Genomic DNA, 21,496 nt, shown 5'->3' with positions numbered 1-21,496 from the left:
TTGGCTTCCTCCAAGGCCAACAGGCAGCTCCTGGCTGGGTTAATTCCCTTTCATCTCAAACCATTACCCAGCCACCATCTCATCTTCCCCAGGAGACGGGGCTAGTCAATTACAAGAGCAACTTCCCTTGGACTGATCTGCCTTGTGGCAAATGGCTGCAGGGCTGCGGGACCCCTTCTGGAGCTGGGGAGATTAGACAGAAGGCACCCCCGGGTGTGAGGGGTAAAAAGGCAAAAGTGACAAGGGAGGGACAACTGTTCTGTTTCTAGATAGGAAGGTGGGGCACAAAATATTGGCTCTAAGTGACAAGATAAGGTAGTAAGTCAGATGGAAAGAGGAATTTTCTGACTCAAGGACTTGTAAAAAAGGCAACTCATTATGTGAAGACTCTAAAGAAAATGAAAGTTATCTGGGGGTGTCTGGGTACAAGCTTACACGGAAGGAGACGAGGGGAGTGGATGAACTCTGGATGCCCAGCCTGGTTTTATCAGTCTATTCCTTTTCCTTAGTTTTGTGCCAATGCACGTATTCCACACCCCCACACCACTCCACTTACCAAGTAGAAAATCCTTGGTTAAACAGTATTCAAATCCCGCAGGAGTTTTGTGCCAACCCTGCTGGCTGCTGCCCAATATCATTCTCCCCTTTGTCCTTTACTCCTGAGTTTGCCTGGGCATGCGGCCACCCAGCCAAAGACGAAGTCTCCCGGACTCCTCCATAGCTGGGGGTGGCCACAGGGCTGAGACTTAGCCAAGGGACTGAAGGCAAGCAAAAGCTGTGACTTCTAGGCATACTCCTCATCCCTACTTCCCTACCTCCCACTGTCTGAAACACACACGTAATGCGGGAAGATCTGTCTTGGACAAGAGAGAAGCCCGGTCAGGCACGGTGGCTCACACCTGTAATCCCAGCACTTTGGGAGGCCAAGGCGGGTAGATCACTTGAGGTCAGGTGTTTGAGACCAGCCTGGCCAACATGGTGAAACCCCATTTCTACTAAAAACATACAAAAATTAGCCAGGTGTGGTGGCAGGCACCTGTAGTCCCAGCTACTCGGGAGGCTGAGACAGGAGAATCAGTGAACCTGGGAGGCAGAAGTTGCAGTGAGCTGAGATCACACTACCGTACTACAGCCTGGGTGACAGAGCGAGACTCCGTCAAAAAAAAAAAAAAAAAAAAAGAGAGAGAGAGAGAGAAGCCCAGTGCTCAGGATGAGAGGCCAGGAGAGTGAAGGAGGCTGGACTTCCAATATTACGAAGCTGCCCATGTAGGAGACAGAATAATGCCTTCCCATGGATGTCTTCATCCTAATCCCTGGAACCTGTGAATGTTGCCTTGTACAGCAAAGGGCCTTTGTTATTTATTTATTTATTATTTATTTTATTTCAATTAATTTTTTTTTTTTGAGATGCAGTCTTGCTCTGTTGCCTAGGCTGAATGAAATGCAGTGGTGTGATCTCAGCTCACTGAAACCTCCACCTCCCGGGCTCAAGCGATCCTCCTACCTCAGCCTCCTGAGTAGCTGGCACTACAGGTACGTGACATCACACTCAGTTAATTTTTTTTTTTTTTTGTATTGTTAGTAGAGACAGGGTTTCACCATGTTGGCCAAGCTGGTCTCCAACTCCTGACCTCAAGCGATCCACCCGCCTCAGACTCCCAAAGTGCTGGGATGATTAGGCGTGAGCCACTGCACCTGGCCTATTTATTTATTTTTGAGACGGAGTCTCACTCTGTCGCCCAGGCTGGAGTGCAGTGGCACGATCTGGGATCACTGCAACCTCTGCCTCCCAGGTTCAAGTGATTCTCATGCTTCAGCCACGTGAGTAGATGGGATTATAGGTGCACACCACCTCGCCTAGCTGATTTTTGTATTTTCAGTAGAGACAGGGTTTCACTATGTTGGCCAGACTGGTCTTAAACTCCTGACCTCAGGTGATCTGCCCACCTCGGCCTTCCAAAGTGCTGGGATTACAGGCATGAGCCACTTGTGCCCGGTTGGCCCTTTGAGACAGGGTCCCATTCTGTCATTCAGGCTGGAGTACAGCGATGCAATCACAGCTTACTGCAGCTTCCACCTCCTGGGCTCCAGTGATCCTCCCACCTTAGCCTCCCAAACAGCTGGGACTACAGGCATAAGCCACCACACCCAGCTAATTTTTGTATTTTTTTGTAGAGACAGGGTTTATCGTGTTGCCCAGGCTGGTTTCTTGGGCTAAAGAAATCTGCCTGCCTTGGCCTTCCAACGTGCTAGGATTATAGGCATGAACCAACCACCTTGCCCACGAGGCCAACAAAGGATTTTTGCAGACGTGATTAAGTTTAGGATCTTCAGATGGGGAGATGATTCTGGATTATTTGGGAGGAGCCAAGGTCATCACAAGCGTCCCTACAGGAGGGAGGCAGGAGGCATCAGTTAGACAGAAGGTGATGTGACGATGGAAGCCGAGGAATAGAGAGATTTCAAGGTGTTACACTGCTGGCTTTGATGGTGAAGGAATGGGGCCTTTGAAAGCTGGCAAAGGCAAGGAAAGGGGATCCTCCCTAAGGCATGCATTTTTGCCTTTTGACCTCCAGAACTGTAAAATAGTAAATTTGTTTTCCGCTGGTAAATTTGTGGTAATTTGTTACAATGGCAGTAGGAAATGAACACATCAGCTTGCCCCAGATGCTGACACCCAGACTGTTACTTGGGAGAGAACAAACTTCTATCTTGTCTAAGCCAATGCCACTTTGGCCTTTGCCTTAGAGTCAAGCCTGCCAAAGGACTTTTCTGTTTCTTTTGACAAAGACACAGGGATTGAAGGCGGTGGCCAGTTTCTCAAGCAGTTTACCTGCATGGCAGGAACTGCTAGTTGTCGTCCCTCAGCATCCATCCTCCCTTTTTTTCCATAGTAATTGAATTTCAGCTGGGTTTATCGTCACTTAGAATAAGTACTGTATTTCCCAGCTTCTGTGGCAGCTAGGAATGGTCATGTCACTAGGCTCTGGCCAGCAAGACACCAGCTGAAATGTTGTACGGCTTTGTTGTTTGTTCTTCAGTTCTTCCTTTCTCCTGCTCTCTGGAGCTCAGATGATGCCATCTTGGATACAAGGTCAAGATCACAGAGCAACAAGGTAGCAGGAACCTGGGCCTCTGCACCACGGCAGGCTGTTAGGCAACCTTGCTAGGCTTCTCCAGGAAAATAAGCTTCTACTTTGTTTAAGCCATTGTTATTTTGGGTTTTCTCCCACTTCCAGCTAAAACAAATCCTGACAATGCAATCATTTCTGGGACTATTTCTCAAGCTTTTGTCTCCATTTACTCGAGTTTATTTTGAAGGGGATGGTTTTATTCTGTTGGTAAGTACATCTTTACTGGATTCAAATTTAAAAAGTATTATGATGATGTCTCTTCCCAACCATTTTACACGGTATTTAAACCACCGAAGATGACCTCACAAAGTAGCTTTACACTTCTGGGAAGGAACACCAGGCTACCAGCATGTGGGAATTCCACTGGTGGCCAGCTGAGGCACCTGGTCTTATTCACTTTACTGGCTTCACTGCAAACTGAGTCAGTGGTTTCCACTGAAGTATCGCCCCAGTGAGCCCAACGATTATCCTCAATGCTTGAATGAAGAGTTGCCACCCAGGAGCCACTTTTGCTTCTGCCAGAGTCCCCCAGACTTGTTCCTACCTGCAGATGCCCCTGTTATTCAGTGCTCACCTACATACCTGCTAGAGCTGCAGAGTCTATAATTGCTACTGTTCATCCTAGGACACATTCATTACTTGAACTGGAGGGGCAGCAAGGACTCCTCATCTCCCCAAAACCATTGGGTCACCTCCAAGTAGCCTTGCCCCTCCTCCAAGTAGCCTTGCCTCTAAGGCTGATGTCTGTGAACAAGTCAGCCCCTGACTTCCCCTCTTGCCCCATGCCACGCCCACACAGCCATTCCCAGGTACCTGCTGCCGGGAAAGCAGGATGTGCGCCAGGTGCTTGCCAACCTCTGCTGATCGATGGAGACACACCCCCCAGGGGTTGTCGATGACATTGGCGACACTGAGGAGTGAGGCTGGCCAGGTCAGGGCAGCCACAATGCCTGGGGAGGTGAGACAGTGATGAAGGGAATGGCCCCCATCCTAGGGTCCTACTAGGGAAGTGACTGGCTAACAGATGCTGGAACGAATGCATGCAGTCTCTAACTTGGACCTGCAAGCTTGCCAAGTATTGTCGAACTGCTAACGAGCAAAGCAATCTGAAACTCATGAATTTCTGATATACGGACTCAATCCCTTCTGCTCAAGCCCTTGTCACGTATGAGAGGGCCCCAATTCGTCTCCACACCTTGTACCCTCCCACTTTGCCTCATAACTCTGCAGTGGGGCCCCCTGCCCTGCCCATCCCCTCTAGACTCAGTCATATTACTTGCTTTTGCCAAAGACATTAGTAGATGTGAGGCTTAAAATAGACTCGTGCATTAGGGCTAGCCTCTTGCGCTTCCGTCATTGACATGGGCTTGCCTGCTCATCCCAGCAGGAAGATGAGAGACAAATGGAGCAGAGCCGAGTAGCCTCAGACAAGGCCAGCACTGATTGGTGGATGGTCAGCTGACCCATAGGCCCAGCTAAGATCCGCCAACTCCAGCATCCTGAACTTTACAGTAAACACCCCACGGAGTTTTGGGGTGGCTTGTCGCGCAGCAATAGCTGACAGACAGATCATGCGACTGGCTGTTTACCTGTCTTCTCTCCATAGGGATCATAAACTTCTCCCAGACAGGAATGAGGCCTTAACCTCTCTGTGTTCCTAGAGTCCAGCACGGTACATGCCCTGGGGGCTTTGGGCATGTAAAACTATGCTCCCACTGTAGGATGAAGGCAGTGGGCATGCTGTTGTTGTGGGGCAGGTGGGGGTGCTTACCAGACAATACTGTGTACTTTAGAGCCTCCTGGGCCACCATGTTGGCGAGACCACTGAGGATGGTCTCCAGGGCGTTGCCGAGCTCCATCAGGTACTTGGCTTCCCAGGCCAGGCAGTACTGCTCACGGCTGTGAGCCAGGGCGGCCCATGGGGCACTGAAGGTGCCTGGGGAGATCACAGGTAGGTGAAGTCTCTCTTGTCTGTGGCAGAGGATGCCCCACCCCATCACCCCAAACAGGTAGCACCAGGACCACTCTCCCTTGTTGGAAGACAAGAGGTCCACCCCCTGCCAATGAGTGGCAGCTGTCAGCAGAGCTAACGGAGCTCTGTGCAGCCCAGTGAGTCAGCAGGCTGGGCTCGCATCCCAGCTCCTGCATTCACTAGAAGCCAAGTGACCCTGGGTACATCACTATCTCACCTTGAGCCTCGCTTTGCTTCTATGTGAAGTGGGAAGATGGTTTACCTCCCTTCATAGGGTAGGCATAAGAATGAAGTGTGTTTGAACTATGATATATGTAAAGGGTTATTTTCTCTCATGCTGAAATAATTCTGATATTAAGCTGCTCATGACATACAACGAGAGCACACAATGGGACCAGCAGTGCGGCGCCATGAGTCTGCGGCATCTTGATTTGACAAACATGGCCTGGGAGATAGCTAGAAATTTGGGGAAGAGGTGTTTGAGCCCGGCTCTGTTATCATCTTCCTGGCTCATCTAATTTTCCTGAGCCTCAATTTTCTCACTGAGAAAATATAAATATCAAATGACCCACGGGAGGAGGATGAGAAAGCACCACTGTAGCGGTCGATGCCAAGTCGGAAAGTATAACCATGACACCTGCCTCCCTCATCCCCTCCTTCCTTGCCCACCTGGCTGCCTTCAGGATAGGAGCACAGAGGGGTCCCTAATCTGGCCCCCATGCATTTCTGCTTGTGGCCCAAGTGGTTTTTCTTTTCTTTTTTTGAGACAGAGTTTTGCTTTGTTTCCCAGTCTGGAGTACACTGGCACCATCTTGGCTCACTGCGACCTCTGCCTCCTGGGTTCAAGTGATTCTCCTACCTCAGCCTCCTGAGTAGCTGGGATTATAGGCACCCACCACCACACCCAGTTAATTTTTGTGTATTGTTAGTAGAGACGGGGTTTCATATTGGCCAGGCTGGTCTCGAACTCCTGACCTCAAGTGATCCACCCGCCTCGGCCTCCCAAAGTGCTGGAATTATAGGCGTGAACCACTGCGCCCAGTGCAAGTGACTTTTTCAAAACACAAATCTTCTCCCACTCCTGCCTAAAACTCTTCATGAGCTCCCAGATCATATATCAGTTCCCCTAGATTACTACCACTTGTCCTTGAGATTCCAGTCCAATTGCCTCTTCCATGCGGAAGCCTTCCCGGCTCCTCTGACAAATCAAATGCACCCTCCACTCTTCCCATAAGTTCTTATCACAGTCTGTAATTATTCACTATTTTCACATCCTGTTTGACATGTGCCTCTCCTACAATCTGTTTTATCAAACACTGTATTCCCAAAGCCTGTTGATGTGACACACAGTAAGTGTTCATTAAACACCATGTGGGAATAGAGGGGTGGAGACAGCTTCCTGGGGCGGCCTGCAGGTTCTGAGCATCCACCTCAGGCCTCTACCTGCCTGCCCCAAAGCTCATCCTTACCTGCAGGGTGCCACGTCTGCATGAGGACAACCCTGCAGCTGCTCCCCTCCCTCTGTGGGGACCCTGTCTCAGCTCAGCAACAACTTAGGGATCAACTGCCTCTAATTATGGATAAGGTGATAGTCAGCCCCCAGAGAGGAGATGGGCCCAGGACAGCGAGGAGCACGGGCTTGATGTCAGCCTGGGTTCCGAACCCAGCTCGACGGCTTCCACTGGTGTGACTCACAGCAAGGCACAGTGTCCTTCTGACCCTTGGTTTCCACATTTGTAAGGATGGAATAATAACATCTGACTCACAGGTGTGGTGGGGATCACAGGAGATGCTGCATAAGGCGTTGTATACTTTGGGAGGCTGAGGTGGGTAGATCACAACGTCAAGAGATCGAGACCATCCTGGCCAACATGGTGAAACCCCGTCTCTACTAAAATAAAAAACTAGCTGGGTATGGTGGCACGTGCCTGTAATTCCAGCTATTCAGGAGGCTGAGGCAGGAGAATCGCTGGAATCTGGGAGGTGGAGGTTGCAGTGAGCCGAGATTGTGCAACTGCACTCCAGCCTGGTGATAGAGCAAGACTTCATCTCAAAAAAAAAAAAAAAAAAAAAAAAAAAAAAGAAAGAAAGAAAGAAAGAAAATAAAAAAATAAAAATAAAAATAAAAAGGCGTTGTATAAACTGTAAAGTGCTCTACTGCATTGTGCTGTCCCGTGGGCAAGAATATAGGCTGAGGAGCCAGACAGAATGGGGGTGAATCCTGCCCCTGCCCCTGACTAGCTGGGTGACCCTGGGCACCCCTTATGAGCCTCAGTTTCCTCATCTGGAAAATGGAAGGGCGAATGATGGCCACTTCCCTGGACTGAAGTGAGGAGCTAAATGAGCCAGTGCATATGAAGGGCTTGGTCGTTGGCTACAAAGTTTTTATCTTTATTGTACATAATCAAGATGAATAAAGGGGTAGGCCAAAGAAAGTCTGGTTATTCCTATCACATGGAAAAAGCAACCTTGTGATGATAAGGCTTCTTTTCCTGGCTCTCGAGGAGGTAGGAATACATGATATTTTTTCCTTCTGAAACTTTCTCTAGCTTGATTATATTTCTTTTACCCAGTCCTTTCCCTGGGTGCCTCACCACACTAGACTGCTGGAGATCCGTGAAGACTTTCCCCCTCCACAAATGAACTTGACCTTTAACCTGGGGCAAACTGAACAAATGGGGGCAAAATGAAGAAAGGACTTTGCTTTCCATGCCGGCCAGACTTGCAAATTCCTTTACCTGGGCTCTTGTTCTTGCTCCCTCCTGTAGCACGGTAAAATGAAAACAAATGAAAAGAAACCCTGGGCATTGGATCAGGAGACCTGGGTTTGAATTCTGCATCTGCTACTCTCCTGCCAGGGCTCCTCTAGGGTTCCTCTTCCAACAGTTCAGGGTCGGAAACAGCCTCACCTCAGAGGGTGGAAGTGAGGTTTCTAGGAGGTAACCATACCAAGTTCCTACTGTGCTGGTAAAATGCCAGACTCAGGGTAGGTGTGAAGGAGGCGCTCACTGAACGCTAGTGACCTCTGAGCATGGGTGGGGCCTGGCGGTCACGCACCAATAAGACCCTGGCGCCTGGTGACACCTCTAAACGTTTGTTGCTGGCTTTCTTCTGCGTGGTTTGGCAGATCTGCGACTTCTGTCCTCAGGTCAGAGGCTTGGGAACCCAGCAGGCTCCGGGGGGTCGTGCCTGAGTGGCCAGGTTGGGACGTTTAGGATTCCTGCGCCCACCCTGCTCTTTCTCTAAGGGATGCAGTGTTTGTTGTTTGTTGAGCCTCTCGCTGGGCCCTTGCAGGGGTCAGCCAAGCAACAAGTGGACCATGGTGTGAGTCCTCAATGCCACCCTGGCTAGAATCCCCCAAAATATGCACGTTCAAATTAGAACAGCAAAGGGAACTAAGGTTTGCGTCATGCCAACGAGAAACCACGTGATGTTCATGCATTTCCTCACTTAATCTTTGCAGCATCCTGAAAAGGTGGCAACAATTCGTTCCACTCAACAAATGAAGTAGCTGAAATACAGAGAAGTTACATAACCTGCTGAGGTCATGTAGCCAACACATACTGATGTCTCACTCACGTGCTTAAAGTCCTTTGCTATCTTCCACTTGCTCTGAGGACAAATACAAACTTCTTGCCACAGCTCACACGCTCCTGCATGGTCTGGCTCCACCCACATTCCTGCCTTCTGGCTCCCTGCTGCAGCCATCCTGTGCTCTTTTGGTTCTTTCAAACCACTGGGCCTTTGTACCTCCTGTCCTTTGGCTTGGAATACACTTTCTGCTCCTGGTTTCTTGGGCTAACTCCCAGCTAGCCCTTAGCCTAAATGTCACTTCCTTCAGAACCTTCCCCAGAAAAAACCCTGTGCTTCCCCTATTGTGCCATCCATAAAGCTCCCATTTAGTTACTTGGTCTGTCTTCTATCTTAGGCTGTACGTTCTGTGGGAGTAGAGGCCATGGCTGTGCTGCTCACTGCTGAATTCCTAAGACCTGGTTCAGGTGAGTACAGCAGTTTATAAATACTGCTACATGGACAGACAGGTGGATGGGTGGATGGATTAATAGATGGGTGGGCAGATGGGTGGGTGGATGGGTTGATAGGGAGAAGGGTGGATGGATGAATGGATGGGTGGGCACATGGATAGATAGGTAGAAGTGTGGATGGATGGATGGGTTGATGGGTGGGTAGACAGGTGAGTGGGTGGACAGGTAGACAGGTAGAAGAGTAGATGGATGGATGGATAGATAGAAGGATGGTTAAATGGGTGGGTAGATGGATAAACAGGTGGGTGGGCGGATGGGTGAATAGGTAGAAGGGTGTGTGGGTGGATGGATGGATGGATGGGTGGATGGATGGATGGGTGGATGGATGAATGGGTGGATGGATGGGTGAATGGACAGGTGGGTGGGTGGTTGGGTAGGTAGATAGATGGATGGAGAGATGATGAGCAGGTAGATAGATGTGAGATGAAGTTACCTCACCTCTCTGAGCCTCAGTTTCTTCCTCTGCAAAATGGGGCTCCCCATCACTGCTCTCTAGCCCAGGTAAAAACCTAGCCCAGGATCTGGCCCAGGCCAGCCACTGCCCACCCCCCTCCACTTCTGGTCCTCCTGGTCCTCACGGTATTTGCCGGACGCGAGCCACCCAGTGATGGCGATGGTGATGTGCAGCTGCCTGCCCTCCGTCAGAGGCAGAAATGTGAACTCTTCAATGGCTCCCACTCGCTTCTTCATCTTGTATCCTAAAGACCCAGATCCAAGAAAGAGAATGGACATGACTGGGGCCCCGGGGAACATCAGGGTGGCTGTATGTGCTCACACATGCACACAGTGAGGGACGTCTGTGTGCCCTGCCCCTGGGAAAACATCCAACATTGTGTTTGAACTCATTAAGGTAGGTGCCATTATTGTCCCTGATTACAGACGAAAGCAAGAAGCTGCTGTTGAGGTTGGTCAGCCCCAAGTGGAAGAGCTGGTTTGGACCTCAGAGCCCAGGCTCTTATCCATTGCTCTGCCTTGGTTCTGTTTCTTTTCTCCTGCCCACACACTGCAGGGGTAGAACACACTCCACTTAGTAATGGCGATTCAAATAGACCAAGAGTCTCAGCAGGGGAGCAAACTCCTCTTGGGGAGTTGAGCAGGAATGTCTGTGCATGACGGGGTTGAGGGAGTGGGAGGGGGGCTGCTGCTGACAGGTATCATTTGGAAAAACTCCCCCAGGTGATGCTGCTCAGGGAAGGATAGCCATGTTCTCTCCAAACACGAGGAAGCCCAAGCATGGAAACTTCTGGATGGTGGAAGCAGGTTCAGATGGGGCCTTTCTCAGGAAGTACACACAGTTGCATGGGGAAAAAGTCAGCTTCTCAAACTCGGCCCTGACCCTGACCCATGCGAGCTCTGGGAAGGCTGGGACCCAGAGTGAGAAAAGCCACGTCTCCTCTGTCTCCCAGGGAGCCACTGCTGGTGAGAATCCAGGCATGTTCTTTTAGGAACTGGGCCGCCCTGGCTGAAAATTCCTCTGAACCCATCATTCCTTTTGAACCTTACCTGTCAGGCCAGCTCCAGCTGCACCAAACAGCGAGGTCATGATGGCTATGCCGGCTGCTGAGCCCAGAGCCGCCGCCCCCGCGCTGCCAATAATCGTCGCTGCTCCAGCGGCAACAAGGGGTGCAGCGAGACCTCCGGTCACACCTGTGGGAAAAGCAGCAGTTTCAAGCGGGAGTAAAAATGTGGTGGCCGGGTGCGGTGGCTCACGCCTGTAATCCCAGCACTTTGGGAGGCCGAGGCGGGCGGATCACGAGGTCAGGAGATCGAGACCATCCTGGCTAACATGGTGAAACCCCGTCTCTACTAAAAATACAAAAAATTAGCTGGGCGTGCTGGCGGGTGCCCGTAGTCCTAGCTACTTGGGAGGCTGAGACAGGAGAATGGCGTGAACCCGGGAGGCAGAGCTTGCAGTTAGCCGAGATCGTGCCCGACAGAGCAAGATACTGTCTCAAAACAAAAAACAAAAAAAGTGTGGCTTGATGAGTTTTTACCCCTCAGCTACCTAATGCCTCCCATGGAAGCTTCTGACAGGGCTGATGAGCATACTGACTACTCACTGACTACCTACCGCATGCCAGGAGCCACCTCCCAGCTGAGCCCCTGCACTCTCCACTCTCACCCACAGCCTGGCATCATTTCTCTGTCTGCAAAACCCGGATCTGTGCCACCATCTCCAGCTGGACTCACCGATCACTGTTCCGCCTCCGACAGTCGCCAGGCCTATCAGGAGATAACGCTTCCATTTCCTCCGGTTTTCTTTCTTCTTCCGGGATGCCTCGGCCATTCTGAGGGAAAAGAGGGTGGTCTTTAGGGCCAGTTGTGCCCAGGATCCCTTGAGACATCCCCACCACACCAACCCTCAAACAGGGGCCAATGCTGGGTAGCTACTCTGCCACTCAGAGTAAGGGACCAAAGTCACCCTGAGCCCATTGATGGTTTAAAAAGCTGAAAACATTCTAAAACCCAGCCGAGGAATCTCAGTGTATGGGATGTACTACTTACCCAATGGATCCATCCTAACAGGGTTGCAATTTGAATAATAAAAAGACAAAAAATAATAATAATAATAGCAAGAGAAGCACAAAAAAGATCTTTAAACAGACGGACCCAGAAGAAGCACAAAATAGATAATCACAGACTCCATCACCTCCCTCCTCCCCTCTCTTCTTCCCCACTCTGTCATCTGATCCCACCTCCCTCTGGGACATTGGGAAACCAATTTCCTTCAAAATGATCATTTTGAAGATGGGAGACCTTGGCCTTGGAGCAGTAGCTAGACTTGTTCAGACTTGAAATGGAAATGCTAAAAAATTTAGCAAAAGGAAAACATTTAGAGTGAATTGGGGTCAGGTGAGCCCTGAGAACTGATGTTGTGAGCACTCAAGAGTCAGGAAGCCCAATTTTCCTATTGGACATTCAGCCCTCAGCCCCTTTGCTGCGGCTGGAACGGAGAGGTTATTAAGTGGGAACTCTGAACTGAGGTTGGAGTCTGAACAATAACTCAGTGTGGAGTGATAGCAAAGCATGGTGATAATCAAAGAAGAAAAATGGTTAATCTTTACTGAGGGCTTCTTACATCTCAGCCACTGGGCTTTGCACTTCACAGGATTAATCTTATCCTAAGAAGCAGTATGGTTATTGTACCCATATTATAGATGAATTAAGGGATAACAGTCCCTACCTCCCCATGAACTGTGAGGCTCCAGTAATAGATTATCTGTAAAGCATTTAGCACAGTGGCAGGCACACTGAAAGGGCTTAGTACAATCAGGGCTGATGTCATCACGATGCTGCATCTCCCCAAGCCTCAGTTTCCTCTTTTGTCAAAAGGCAGATACTAATTTCTACCTCATAAAGTTGTTGGTTTGTAAGGATTAATTTCATTCCTTCTTCGTCCATTCAGTCAATAAAGTTATATTGAGAATGGATGATGTGCTGTGTTTTTGCATCTCCGTGAGCAGAAAAATGTATGTGCTCAACCAGTACCTGTTTCTTTCCCATCTCCCTCCTCATGAACCATACACTTCATTGAGAAATAGCTCCTTCTCCAGTCATCTAAAAGAAATGGGATTTGGCCAGGTGCCAGGTATGGTGGCTCACTCCTGTAACCCCAGCACTTTGGGAGGCCGAGGCAGGCGGATCACCTGAGGTCAGGAGTTTGAGACCAGCCTGGTCAATATGGTGAAACCCCACCTCTACTAAAAACACAAAAATTAGCCAGGCGTTGGGGTGGGCACCTGTAATTCCAGCTACACAGGAGTCTGATGCAGGAGAATTACTTGAACCCGGGAGGAGGAGGTTGCAGTGAGCTGAGATTGTACCACTGCACTCCAGCTTGGGAATAGAGTGAGACTGTGTCTCAAAATACATACATACATACATACATACATACATACATACACAAAATGGGATTTCAGTTGGGCATCTGGGGACTTGCTGTGCTTTTTGGTTCCCTGCCAGTTCACCTCAACAGATTTTTTTCCTAAGCATCTCCTGGGTTTTGTAAAGCCCAGTGTTTCTCAGTCACTTCATTACACAGAAGCAGAAACCAATAGTAAAAATCTCTGTGCATATCATGATGCTGGTTTTCCACGATTGAAATTCACGTCATCGGTAGTGTGGGATGAGGCTGAACCACGTGCACCTAGCACAGTGGGAGGCAGGAGGGCCATCAAGATGGAGGGTTCTAATGTCAGGATTTAAACTCTGTGGATGTAGGCATGAATCCTACCTCTGCTGTTGTGGTAGCTGTGTCACCATTCTCCACATATTCAGTTATCCCTCTTACAGAAAGATTATGCATCTCTGCCCTGTTGAACTGAGTGGTCATAGGACCAGCTTTAGCCAGTCAAATGTAGGTGGAGGTGATATGTGTCACTTCTGGCAGAATCTTTTTTTTTTTTTCCCTTTCTTTTTTTGAGACAAGGTCCGGCTCTGTCGCCCAAGCTGGAGTGCACTGGTGGGATCTTGGCTCACTGAAACCTCCACCTCTCAGGTTCAAGTGATCCTCCTGCCTCAGCCTCCCAAGTAGATGGGATTATAGGTATGTGCCACCATGCTTGGCTAATTTTTGTATTTTTTGTAGACATGGGGTTTTGCCATGTTGCCCAGGCTGGTCTCAAACTCCTGGGCTCAAGTGATCCACCTGCCTCAGCCTCCCAAAGTGCTGGGACTACAGGTGTGAGCCACCAAGCCGGGACAACTGGCAGAATCTTTAAAGCTGGTGCAGGAAAGTGATTCATCTTCTTTCTCTCTGCCCCAAAACTAGCAATAATCTAGATGGGGTCACTCTGTCAGCCTGGGTCCCAGAACCAGGACAATGTGAATTCAAGCTACAGCCAATCTGCAATGGACACGTAGTATGAACAAGAAATACACCTTTAATCCTGTAAGCTGCTGAGACTTATTTGGGGGTCACTTGTTACGGCAGCAAAACCTAGCCTATCCCCACAATGGACAGAACCACTTAATAACTTTGTGACTATGCACAAATTATTTGTTACATCTGAGTTTCCTCAACCAACAAATGGGGATAATAACAGTACTGAATTTCCAGGGGTATTGTGAGGACTAAATGAGACAGAGACACTGAGACATAGTGACTACCATCCTGTAATTATTCAATATGTTTATTGCTGTTATCACTCTCTTCATTACTATTGTAAAAATTTCCTCCTCAACACAGGCTGGGGATATACTTTGACCCTTAACTGCTTTGACCCTTAATTGATAACTCTTAATTCAGTTTGAAGTGGAAGGCTGAAGATTACTGACTTTTGGTAGAGTTCAAGGCCGAAGAAAACATTCAAGTTGCTGACGATACATGATGGGAATGTGCAAATAGACAGGCGATGTGGCACTGAGTCAGTGGCATCTTGATTCAACAAACACGGCCTGGAAATAGTCTGGAAATCTGGTGAAGAGGTGTTTGAGCTCAGCTCTGCCATGAACTTGCTGGATCATCTAATTTTTCTGAGTATTGATTTTCTTGCTTAGGAAATGTAACTATCAAATGACCCATGGACAGATGATGAGACGGCACACTGCAGTGGCCAGTGCCAAGTATTCATAGAAAGATATAACCATGACTACTTGCCTCTCTCTCCTCTTCCCTCCTTGCCTGCCTGGTTGCCTTCAGGACACTGTCATCTCTCCCCACTGTGACACTTACGCCCTCTGTGTCCTGAACCCTCTCTCCCCCTCTAGCTTCAACACTAATCACTTCCTCACTGACACATCACCCTTGGAAAATACTGAGCTGCCTCCAGTCACCTTCTGGTCCCTGGCCATCAAGGACCTTCCTGCCTTCCTGTGACTAGTTCAACATTACTCAACTTTCAGGAGTCAGCCAAGGTGGGACACATCCTCCGGAAAGACTGGCCAAAACCCCCAAGGTTGCTGAGATGCCCTGACTCTGGGCCCCCTAGACTCTGTGCCACATTATCCTGGAGTTCTACACCAGTGATTTGCAGAGAGTGGGCATCAGAATCACCAGGGGGTACCTGTTAAAAACATAGCTTCCTGGGGTCGAATCTCTGGGTCTAAGGATAAAGATTCTGTATTGGTAACAAGCTCCTCCTCCAGGGATTCTGCTGTAACTGAAGTTTGAAAATTGCTGAGCTAAGCTCTCACAGCATAGACCAAGCCATTTCCAACTCCCCACCCTCAGCAGCTTTCCCTGGTCTTGAAAACTGGAGCCTAATTATTCCAACAAGGATTTGAGGTGACCACCTTGTTGTGGTGATATACTCCCCAACTCACTGTCCACATCTCTGAAAACCAGAGAGGTACAGGAAGGACTGTTGGCTAAATACAAATATATAGGCTGGGCATGGTGGCTCTTGCCCGTAATCCTAGCACTTTGGGAGGCTATGATGGGAGGATCCCTTGAGCCCAGGAGTTCCACACCAGCCTGGGAACAGGGTGAAATCCTGTCCCTACAAAAATAAAAAAATTAGCTGGGCATGGTGGTACATGCCTGTGGTCCACCCTACTTGGAAGGCTGAGGTGGGAGGATCACTGGAGCCTGCGAGGTCAAGGCTGCAGTGAGCCACTGCTGCAGTGATCATGCCACTGCACTCCAGTCTGGGTGACAGAGTAAGACTCTGTCTCCCCCATCTCCCTGACAAAAAGTTTATAAGCATTTGTTTATTTGAAAAGAAGATATTTGGCCAGGCGTGGTGGCTCACGCCTGTAATCCCTGCACTTTGGGAGGCCGAGGTGGGCGGATCACGAGGTCAGGAGATCAAGACCGTCCTGGCCAACACGGTGAAACCCCATCTCTACTAAAAATACAAAAAATTAGCCAGGCGCGGTGGCGGGCGCCTGTAGTCCCAGCTATTCGGGAGGCTGAGGTAGGAGAATGGCGTAAATCCAGGAGGCGGAGCTTGCAGTGAGCTGAGATCGCGCCACTGCACTCCAGCCTGGGCGACAGAGTGAGACTCCATCTCAAAAAAAAAAAAAAAAGAAAAGAAGATATTTTTTCCTAAAGTTACTTGGCCAAGGCACTCTCTCCTAACATTCAGCTGAATGGCAAATCTATTTCCCTGTTTAAGTATTTGCATGTTCTTAATAATTGTTTTGGGGGCCAGGCACGGTTGCTCGCACCTGTGGTCCCAGCACTTTGGGAAGCCGAGGCAGGCGGATCATGAGGTCAGGAGATGGAGACCATCCTGGCTAACACGGTGAAACCCCGTCTCTACTAAAAATACAAAAAATTAGCCGGGCGTGGTGGCGGGCATCTGTAGTCCCAGCTGCTCGGGAGGCTGAAGCAGGAGAACAGCGTCAACCCGGGAGGCGGAGCTTACAGTGAGCCGAGATGGCGCCACTGCACTCCAGCCTGGGCGACAGAGTGAGACTTGGTCTCAAAAGAAAAAAAAATTGTTTTGTACATAAAATAGCTTTCTCAGGCATCGTTCATTATTGCAGCACTACACTCTTACAATTACTTCAATTGTCTGATTGACTCTCAACACTGAAAGCAAAGGGGAGATGTTTGCTCTGAGTCACATTTACAATGCTAACACTCAGAGAACAACACGAAATCTGAATGACAGCCTTGCTCTCATCACTGACTGCCCGCTGATGAGACATTCAAAGGTCACCTTGAAAAGAAAGACGCGAACTTGAGTTGCCGTTTCCATGTGAGCTGCCCAAAGACAAAGGCTAAAACCACATGCAGATGTGGGCCAAATCCCAGGCTGAAGACAGAGATACTTGCTGAAGAGCAAGACGCCCACATTGCCTGTCTCACAGAACCACAAATCAGTCTTTCTGTCATCTTATCTCCTATGAGAAGGTGTTTCCTGTCCTTATCCTCACCACACCTTCTGTTTTTAAATCACTTTTTTTTTTTGTGCTGACAGATAGAGATAGCTTATCACTGAGACGTCTACACACACTTTCCTAGTAAAGGCCTAGATGGCCCCATAAAATCATTATCTTTCTTGTTTTCTTCAGAATAAAGGAGAAACCCTGCCACTGCCAGGCAGGTCTTGAGGGACACAGTGAGAGCCATTCAGACTGGCCACGGTGGTCAAATCAGATGCTGCTGACCAGTCATGTGACCTTGGCTGAGTTGTGCCACCCCTCTGACTTTTTCTTTATTTGTGAAACACTTAGTGGGCTGTTATGAGGATCGAGAGAGATGGCATCTTGTGCCTACATCTAGTAGGCATTCAAGAAAAATCTGATGCTGGCAACGTTCTTATGATGTGAGCAGTATCTTTACTAATTTATTTATTTTTAACTGTAATTTTTTCTTTTTATGAGATGGAGTTTCGCTCTCGTTGCCCAGGCTGGAGTACAATGGCATGATCTTGACTCACTGCAACCTCCATCTCCTGCGTTCAAGTGATTCTCCTGCCTCAGCCTCCCGAGTAGCTGGGATTACAGGCATGTGCCATCACACCCAGCTAATTTTTGTATTTTTAGTAGAGACGGGGTTTCACCATGTTGGTCAGGCTGGTCTCAAACTCCTGACCTCTGGTGATCCACCCGCCTCAGCCTCCCAAAGTGCTGGGATTAAGATGTGAGCCATTGCAGCTGGCCTATGTGAGCAGTATCAACCCCAGCAGCTCATTAGCTCACATCTGCTGAGACTCTACTATGTGCCAAGCACGGGTCCCAGCTTTTGATATGTGTTAAGTAATTTAATCCTCTCAACAACGCTATGACGGCGATACTACCATTATCCTCATGTAAGAGATGAAGAAACGAGACACAGGAGAGGTGAAGTCACTAAACAAGTGAGGGAAGCTGGGTGGCCTTAGGGCTCAGACGGGGACCCAGGAGCAGAGGGGTGGGATGAGTGGGACGTCACACTCTAGACCTCAGCTGCAAAGAGTCACCTTGGTGGGCCTAGTAAGGAACTCACCTCCCAGAAACACAAAACCTTACAGTCAAAAGAAATCTACGTATCATTCAACCCCTTAATTGTCTAGGTAAACAACAAAAATGTGTGCTGGTGTCCACAGAGGGAAAGCCACGTGCCCAAGGCCACACAGAGGGTTAGAAGCAGAATCAAACTGAGAGCCAGGTTTCCTGGCTGAACAGTTGCTATGGCTTCCCTGGGTCTCAGATCCTTCCAGAGACCACAGAATCTGAGAGGTCTCCAAAGTCCCTAACATTGCATCAACAATTACATGTGTGAAGCCTTTTTCCAGGGAAAGGGTCTACACATAGACTGCAATAGGATCTATAATAGTCTATAAAAGGGTCTGTAATAACACAATTAGAACAGTATTGTTAACAACAACAAATAATATTTATGGACTAGTTACTCTGTCCCAGGCTCACCTGAAACACTTCACAGATATATGAACTCATTTAGGCCTCACAAGAACCCTGTGAGGAGGGCGCTACTGTTATCCCCATTTTACAGGTGAGGAAGTTGAAGCTCAGAGAAGTTAAATAATGCCCAAGCTCACGTGGCTCGTAAGTGGCAGAACTGGCCTGTGTTAGACCTTCTGGTTTATATCTTCCCTGACCAGGCATTGCTGGTATTATCAGAACAAATCGCTCCGGGTAATACCTTTCTCTCTGATAATAAGATTTCCAAATAATAACTGAGAGGTTCCTTTAATTTCAAGGCATATAAGATCCTATAAATTCCCGACATATCCAAAGAACCTAGGATGCCCTCGTGATTATGGTAATTGGCATGGATCCAGGTAATTCTATACTGACCCAACTCTAGGGGTCAAAGCTAGTATGTCTACAGGTTATTTCAACAAACCAAGTTTCCCCCTTTCTCAAGGAAATACCCCTTGTCTTTGCTCTACTAACTGTGGCATGAGGGTGGCTCTGGGTGTCAATTTGGCTTTAGGATTAAATTCTCAGGCGGGCTGACCTGGTGTAACCTGGCTGGTCAAAGAACACTACCGCAACTGAAACAAAATCCAGAGCTGGGAGACGTGCCTGGTGCCAGGAGCCTATGATTAGGCTGTGACTGAAATCGATTTATTGCTCTGGGATTAGATCCTGTGTAAAGTGTCTGCAGAGAGCTGAGCTCTGGCCAAGTTACCAGGATTATTTCCTTCTACACACTCTTGACCATATATAGACAGCAAAGCAACTCTACAACTGATGGGTCTGGGACATGTCGGGGAGGGGAGGACTCACATCTACCGAGTACTTGCTGTGTGCCAGCCCTGGGTCAGGCATTTTATAATGTGTGGACATTCATTCTTCCCAGTGATCCTGGGAGGGCACTATCCATATTCCTGTTTCATAGATAAGAATATTGCAGCTTAGAAAAGCAAGGCCACCCGCCCAATGTCAAGCAGTGGACAGGTATCAGAAAAGGAACTGAATCTAGGTCAATTGTGCCCTTGAACCAGGTGTCACAAGAGCCTGAGGTGGAACAGGGTGTCAGGGCCCCAGGATGTTAAAGTCACAGATTCAAGGCCCTTAGCAATCACTCGTTTCATCTTTTCTTTTTTTTTGAGACAAGAGTCTCACTCTGTCACCCACACTGGAGTGCAGTGGCACAATCTTGGCTCACTGCAACCTCCGCCTCCGTGGTTCAAGCTTTTCTCCTGGCTCAGCCTCCCGAGTAGCTGGGATTACAGGTGCATGCCACCATGCCCGGGTAATTTTTGTATTTTTAGTAGAGATGAGGTTTTATCATGCTGGCTAGGCTGGCCTCAAACTTCTGACCTCAAGTGATCCGCCTGCCTCAGTGTACCAGAGTGCTGGGATTACAGGCGTAAGCCACCGTGCCTGGCCCATTTCATCTTTTCTTCTTGCAAATGAAGTCAGAGGCCCGGAGAGGGCAAGTAGCTTGCTAAGGCCACCCAGCGAGTCAGGGCTATAGCTGGGACTCTGTCCAGGGCTCCTTTTACCTCACTATACCATCTCTTAAAGGGAGAAGGGGACTCTGTTATCTGCAAAGTACACTGAAGTGGAGATCCTTGGATCCTGATGGGGGTCGTAGGGTTCTCTTACTCAGATTCCTCCTCTTTGATTTCCTTCAGGCTCTCCAGGAACGTCTCTTCAAGGACATCCAGCTCCTCCAAGGGCACCTGGAGCAGGGAGGTCATGTGGCACACGAGGACTCTGGCCCGGGCATCATAGTGCCCTCAAAAGACAGAAACAACACCGGAAAAGAATCAGTTTAGGTTTTAAGGACAGTGATGTTAGCAGTGTAACTGATAAAACCCACACTGGAAATAGCCTAAATGTACAACTCCATGGGAGCCAGTCAATGAAAGAAAATGACACAGTTGCCTGGACAGAATACTACACAACTATTAAAATATTCAGCAAAAGCAAGGTGGGACTGGGTGCAGTGGCTCACTCCTGTAATCCCCGCACTTTGGGAGGCTGAGACAGGCAGATCGCTTGAGTCCAGGAGTTCAAGACCAGGCTGGGCAACATAGTGAGACCACCCCCCACCTCTACAAAAAAATACAAAAATTAGCCAGGCATTGTGGTGAGTGCCTGTGGTCCTAGCTACTCAGGGGGCTGATGCAGGAGGATCACTTGAGCCTAAGAGGTTGAGGCTGCAGTGAGCTGTGATCATGCCACTGTACTCCAGCCTGGGTGACAGAGTGAGACCCTGTCTCAAAAAAGAAAAAAGGAAGGTGGTATTTCTCACCAGTCAAATGAGCAAAGATCAGTTTTTAAAATTTCACAGCTGTGAAGGAGGTGATAAAAATGGGTGCTCAAAGACATTGCTGGTAGAAGTATGCACTGATATAAACTTTCTGGAGGGCAACTGGACAACACATATCAAAAACTTAAAAAAAATACATCTCCTTTGCCCCAGGAATTCCATTTCTGGAATTTTAATCTTAAGAAAACAACTGTAAATGCAGATGATATGTAGTAAATAAAGGCACTATGCTGTATTTATATGAAATTGGAAACAACCTGGAGATTTCCAGCATCAGGAAATTAGTTATAAACCACACTCATCCAGCTGAAAACCATGGGGCCATAAAAAATGATTCCCAAGAAAAGTATGTCATAACTTTCAAAAATAAGTTCTTACCCAGAAGAATTTATGGCTAAGAGAATTTATGGCTAAGTGGTGGTGCATGCCTATAATCCCAGGCACTTTGGGAGCTGACATGGGAGGATCACTTGAGCTCAGGAGCTCCAGATCAGCCTGGGCAACATAGCAAGATCCCATCTCAGTAATTTAAAAAAATAAAAATAAAAAAGAGACAGTTCTGTTTGGATATATAAATAAAGAAAAAGGAACATAAATGCTTATACAATGAAACAAAATTTTTAATGCATAGAAGATAGACTTGATAATATGTCATGAGGTCCCAACTAAGAAACAAAACAAAAAACAAATACTGCACAGGAAAAAAAAAATGAAGGAGGCTGAGTGC

General features: G+C 48.4%; 1 protein-coding gene across 16 annotated transcripts in view; it reads right to left on the bottom strand.

Moving 5' to 3' along the window:
- Positions 1-21,496, bottom strand: part of TMCO4 (transmembrane and coiled-coil domains 4) — a 126,161-nt gene that overhangs the window by 57,598 nt on the left and 47,067 nt on the right. For 15 of the 16 annotated variants that reach the window (XM_007980241.3, XM_007980244.3, XM_037996508.2 and 12 more), the window contains 6 exons: positions 20,100-20,232; positions 11,340-11,437; positions 10,653-10,796; positions 9,728-9,847; positions 4,906-5,070; positions 3,948-4,084 (listed from right to left, as the gene is read on the bottom strand). In XM_007980241.3, coding sequence (XP_007978432.3) covers positions 3,948-4,084; positions 4,906-5,070; positions 9,728-9,847; positions 10,653-10,796; positions 11,340-11,437; positions 20,100-20,232 — 797 coding nt within the window. The remainder of the gene's footprint in view (positions 1-3,947; positions 4,085-4,905; positions 5,071-9,727; positions 9,848-10,652; positions 10,797-11,339; positions 11,438-20,099; positions 20,233-21,496) is intronic. The other variant, XM_007980248.3, reaches the window with a different exon arrangement.

Source organism: Chlorocebus sabaeus, chromosome 20 (genome assembly GCF_047675955.1).
Source record: "Chlorocebus sabaeus isolate Y175 chromosome 20, mChlSab1.0.hap1, whole genome shotgun sequence".
In the NCBI taxonomy this organism is placed as follows: domain Eukaryota; kingdom Metazoa; phylum Chordata; class Mammalia; order Primates; family Cercopithecidae; genus Chlorocebus; species Chlorocebus sabaeus.
Note: the sequence above shows the minus strand (reverse complement) of the source record. Positions and strands in the feature narration are given on the sequence as shown.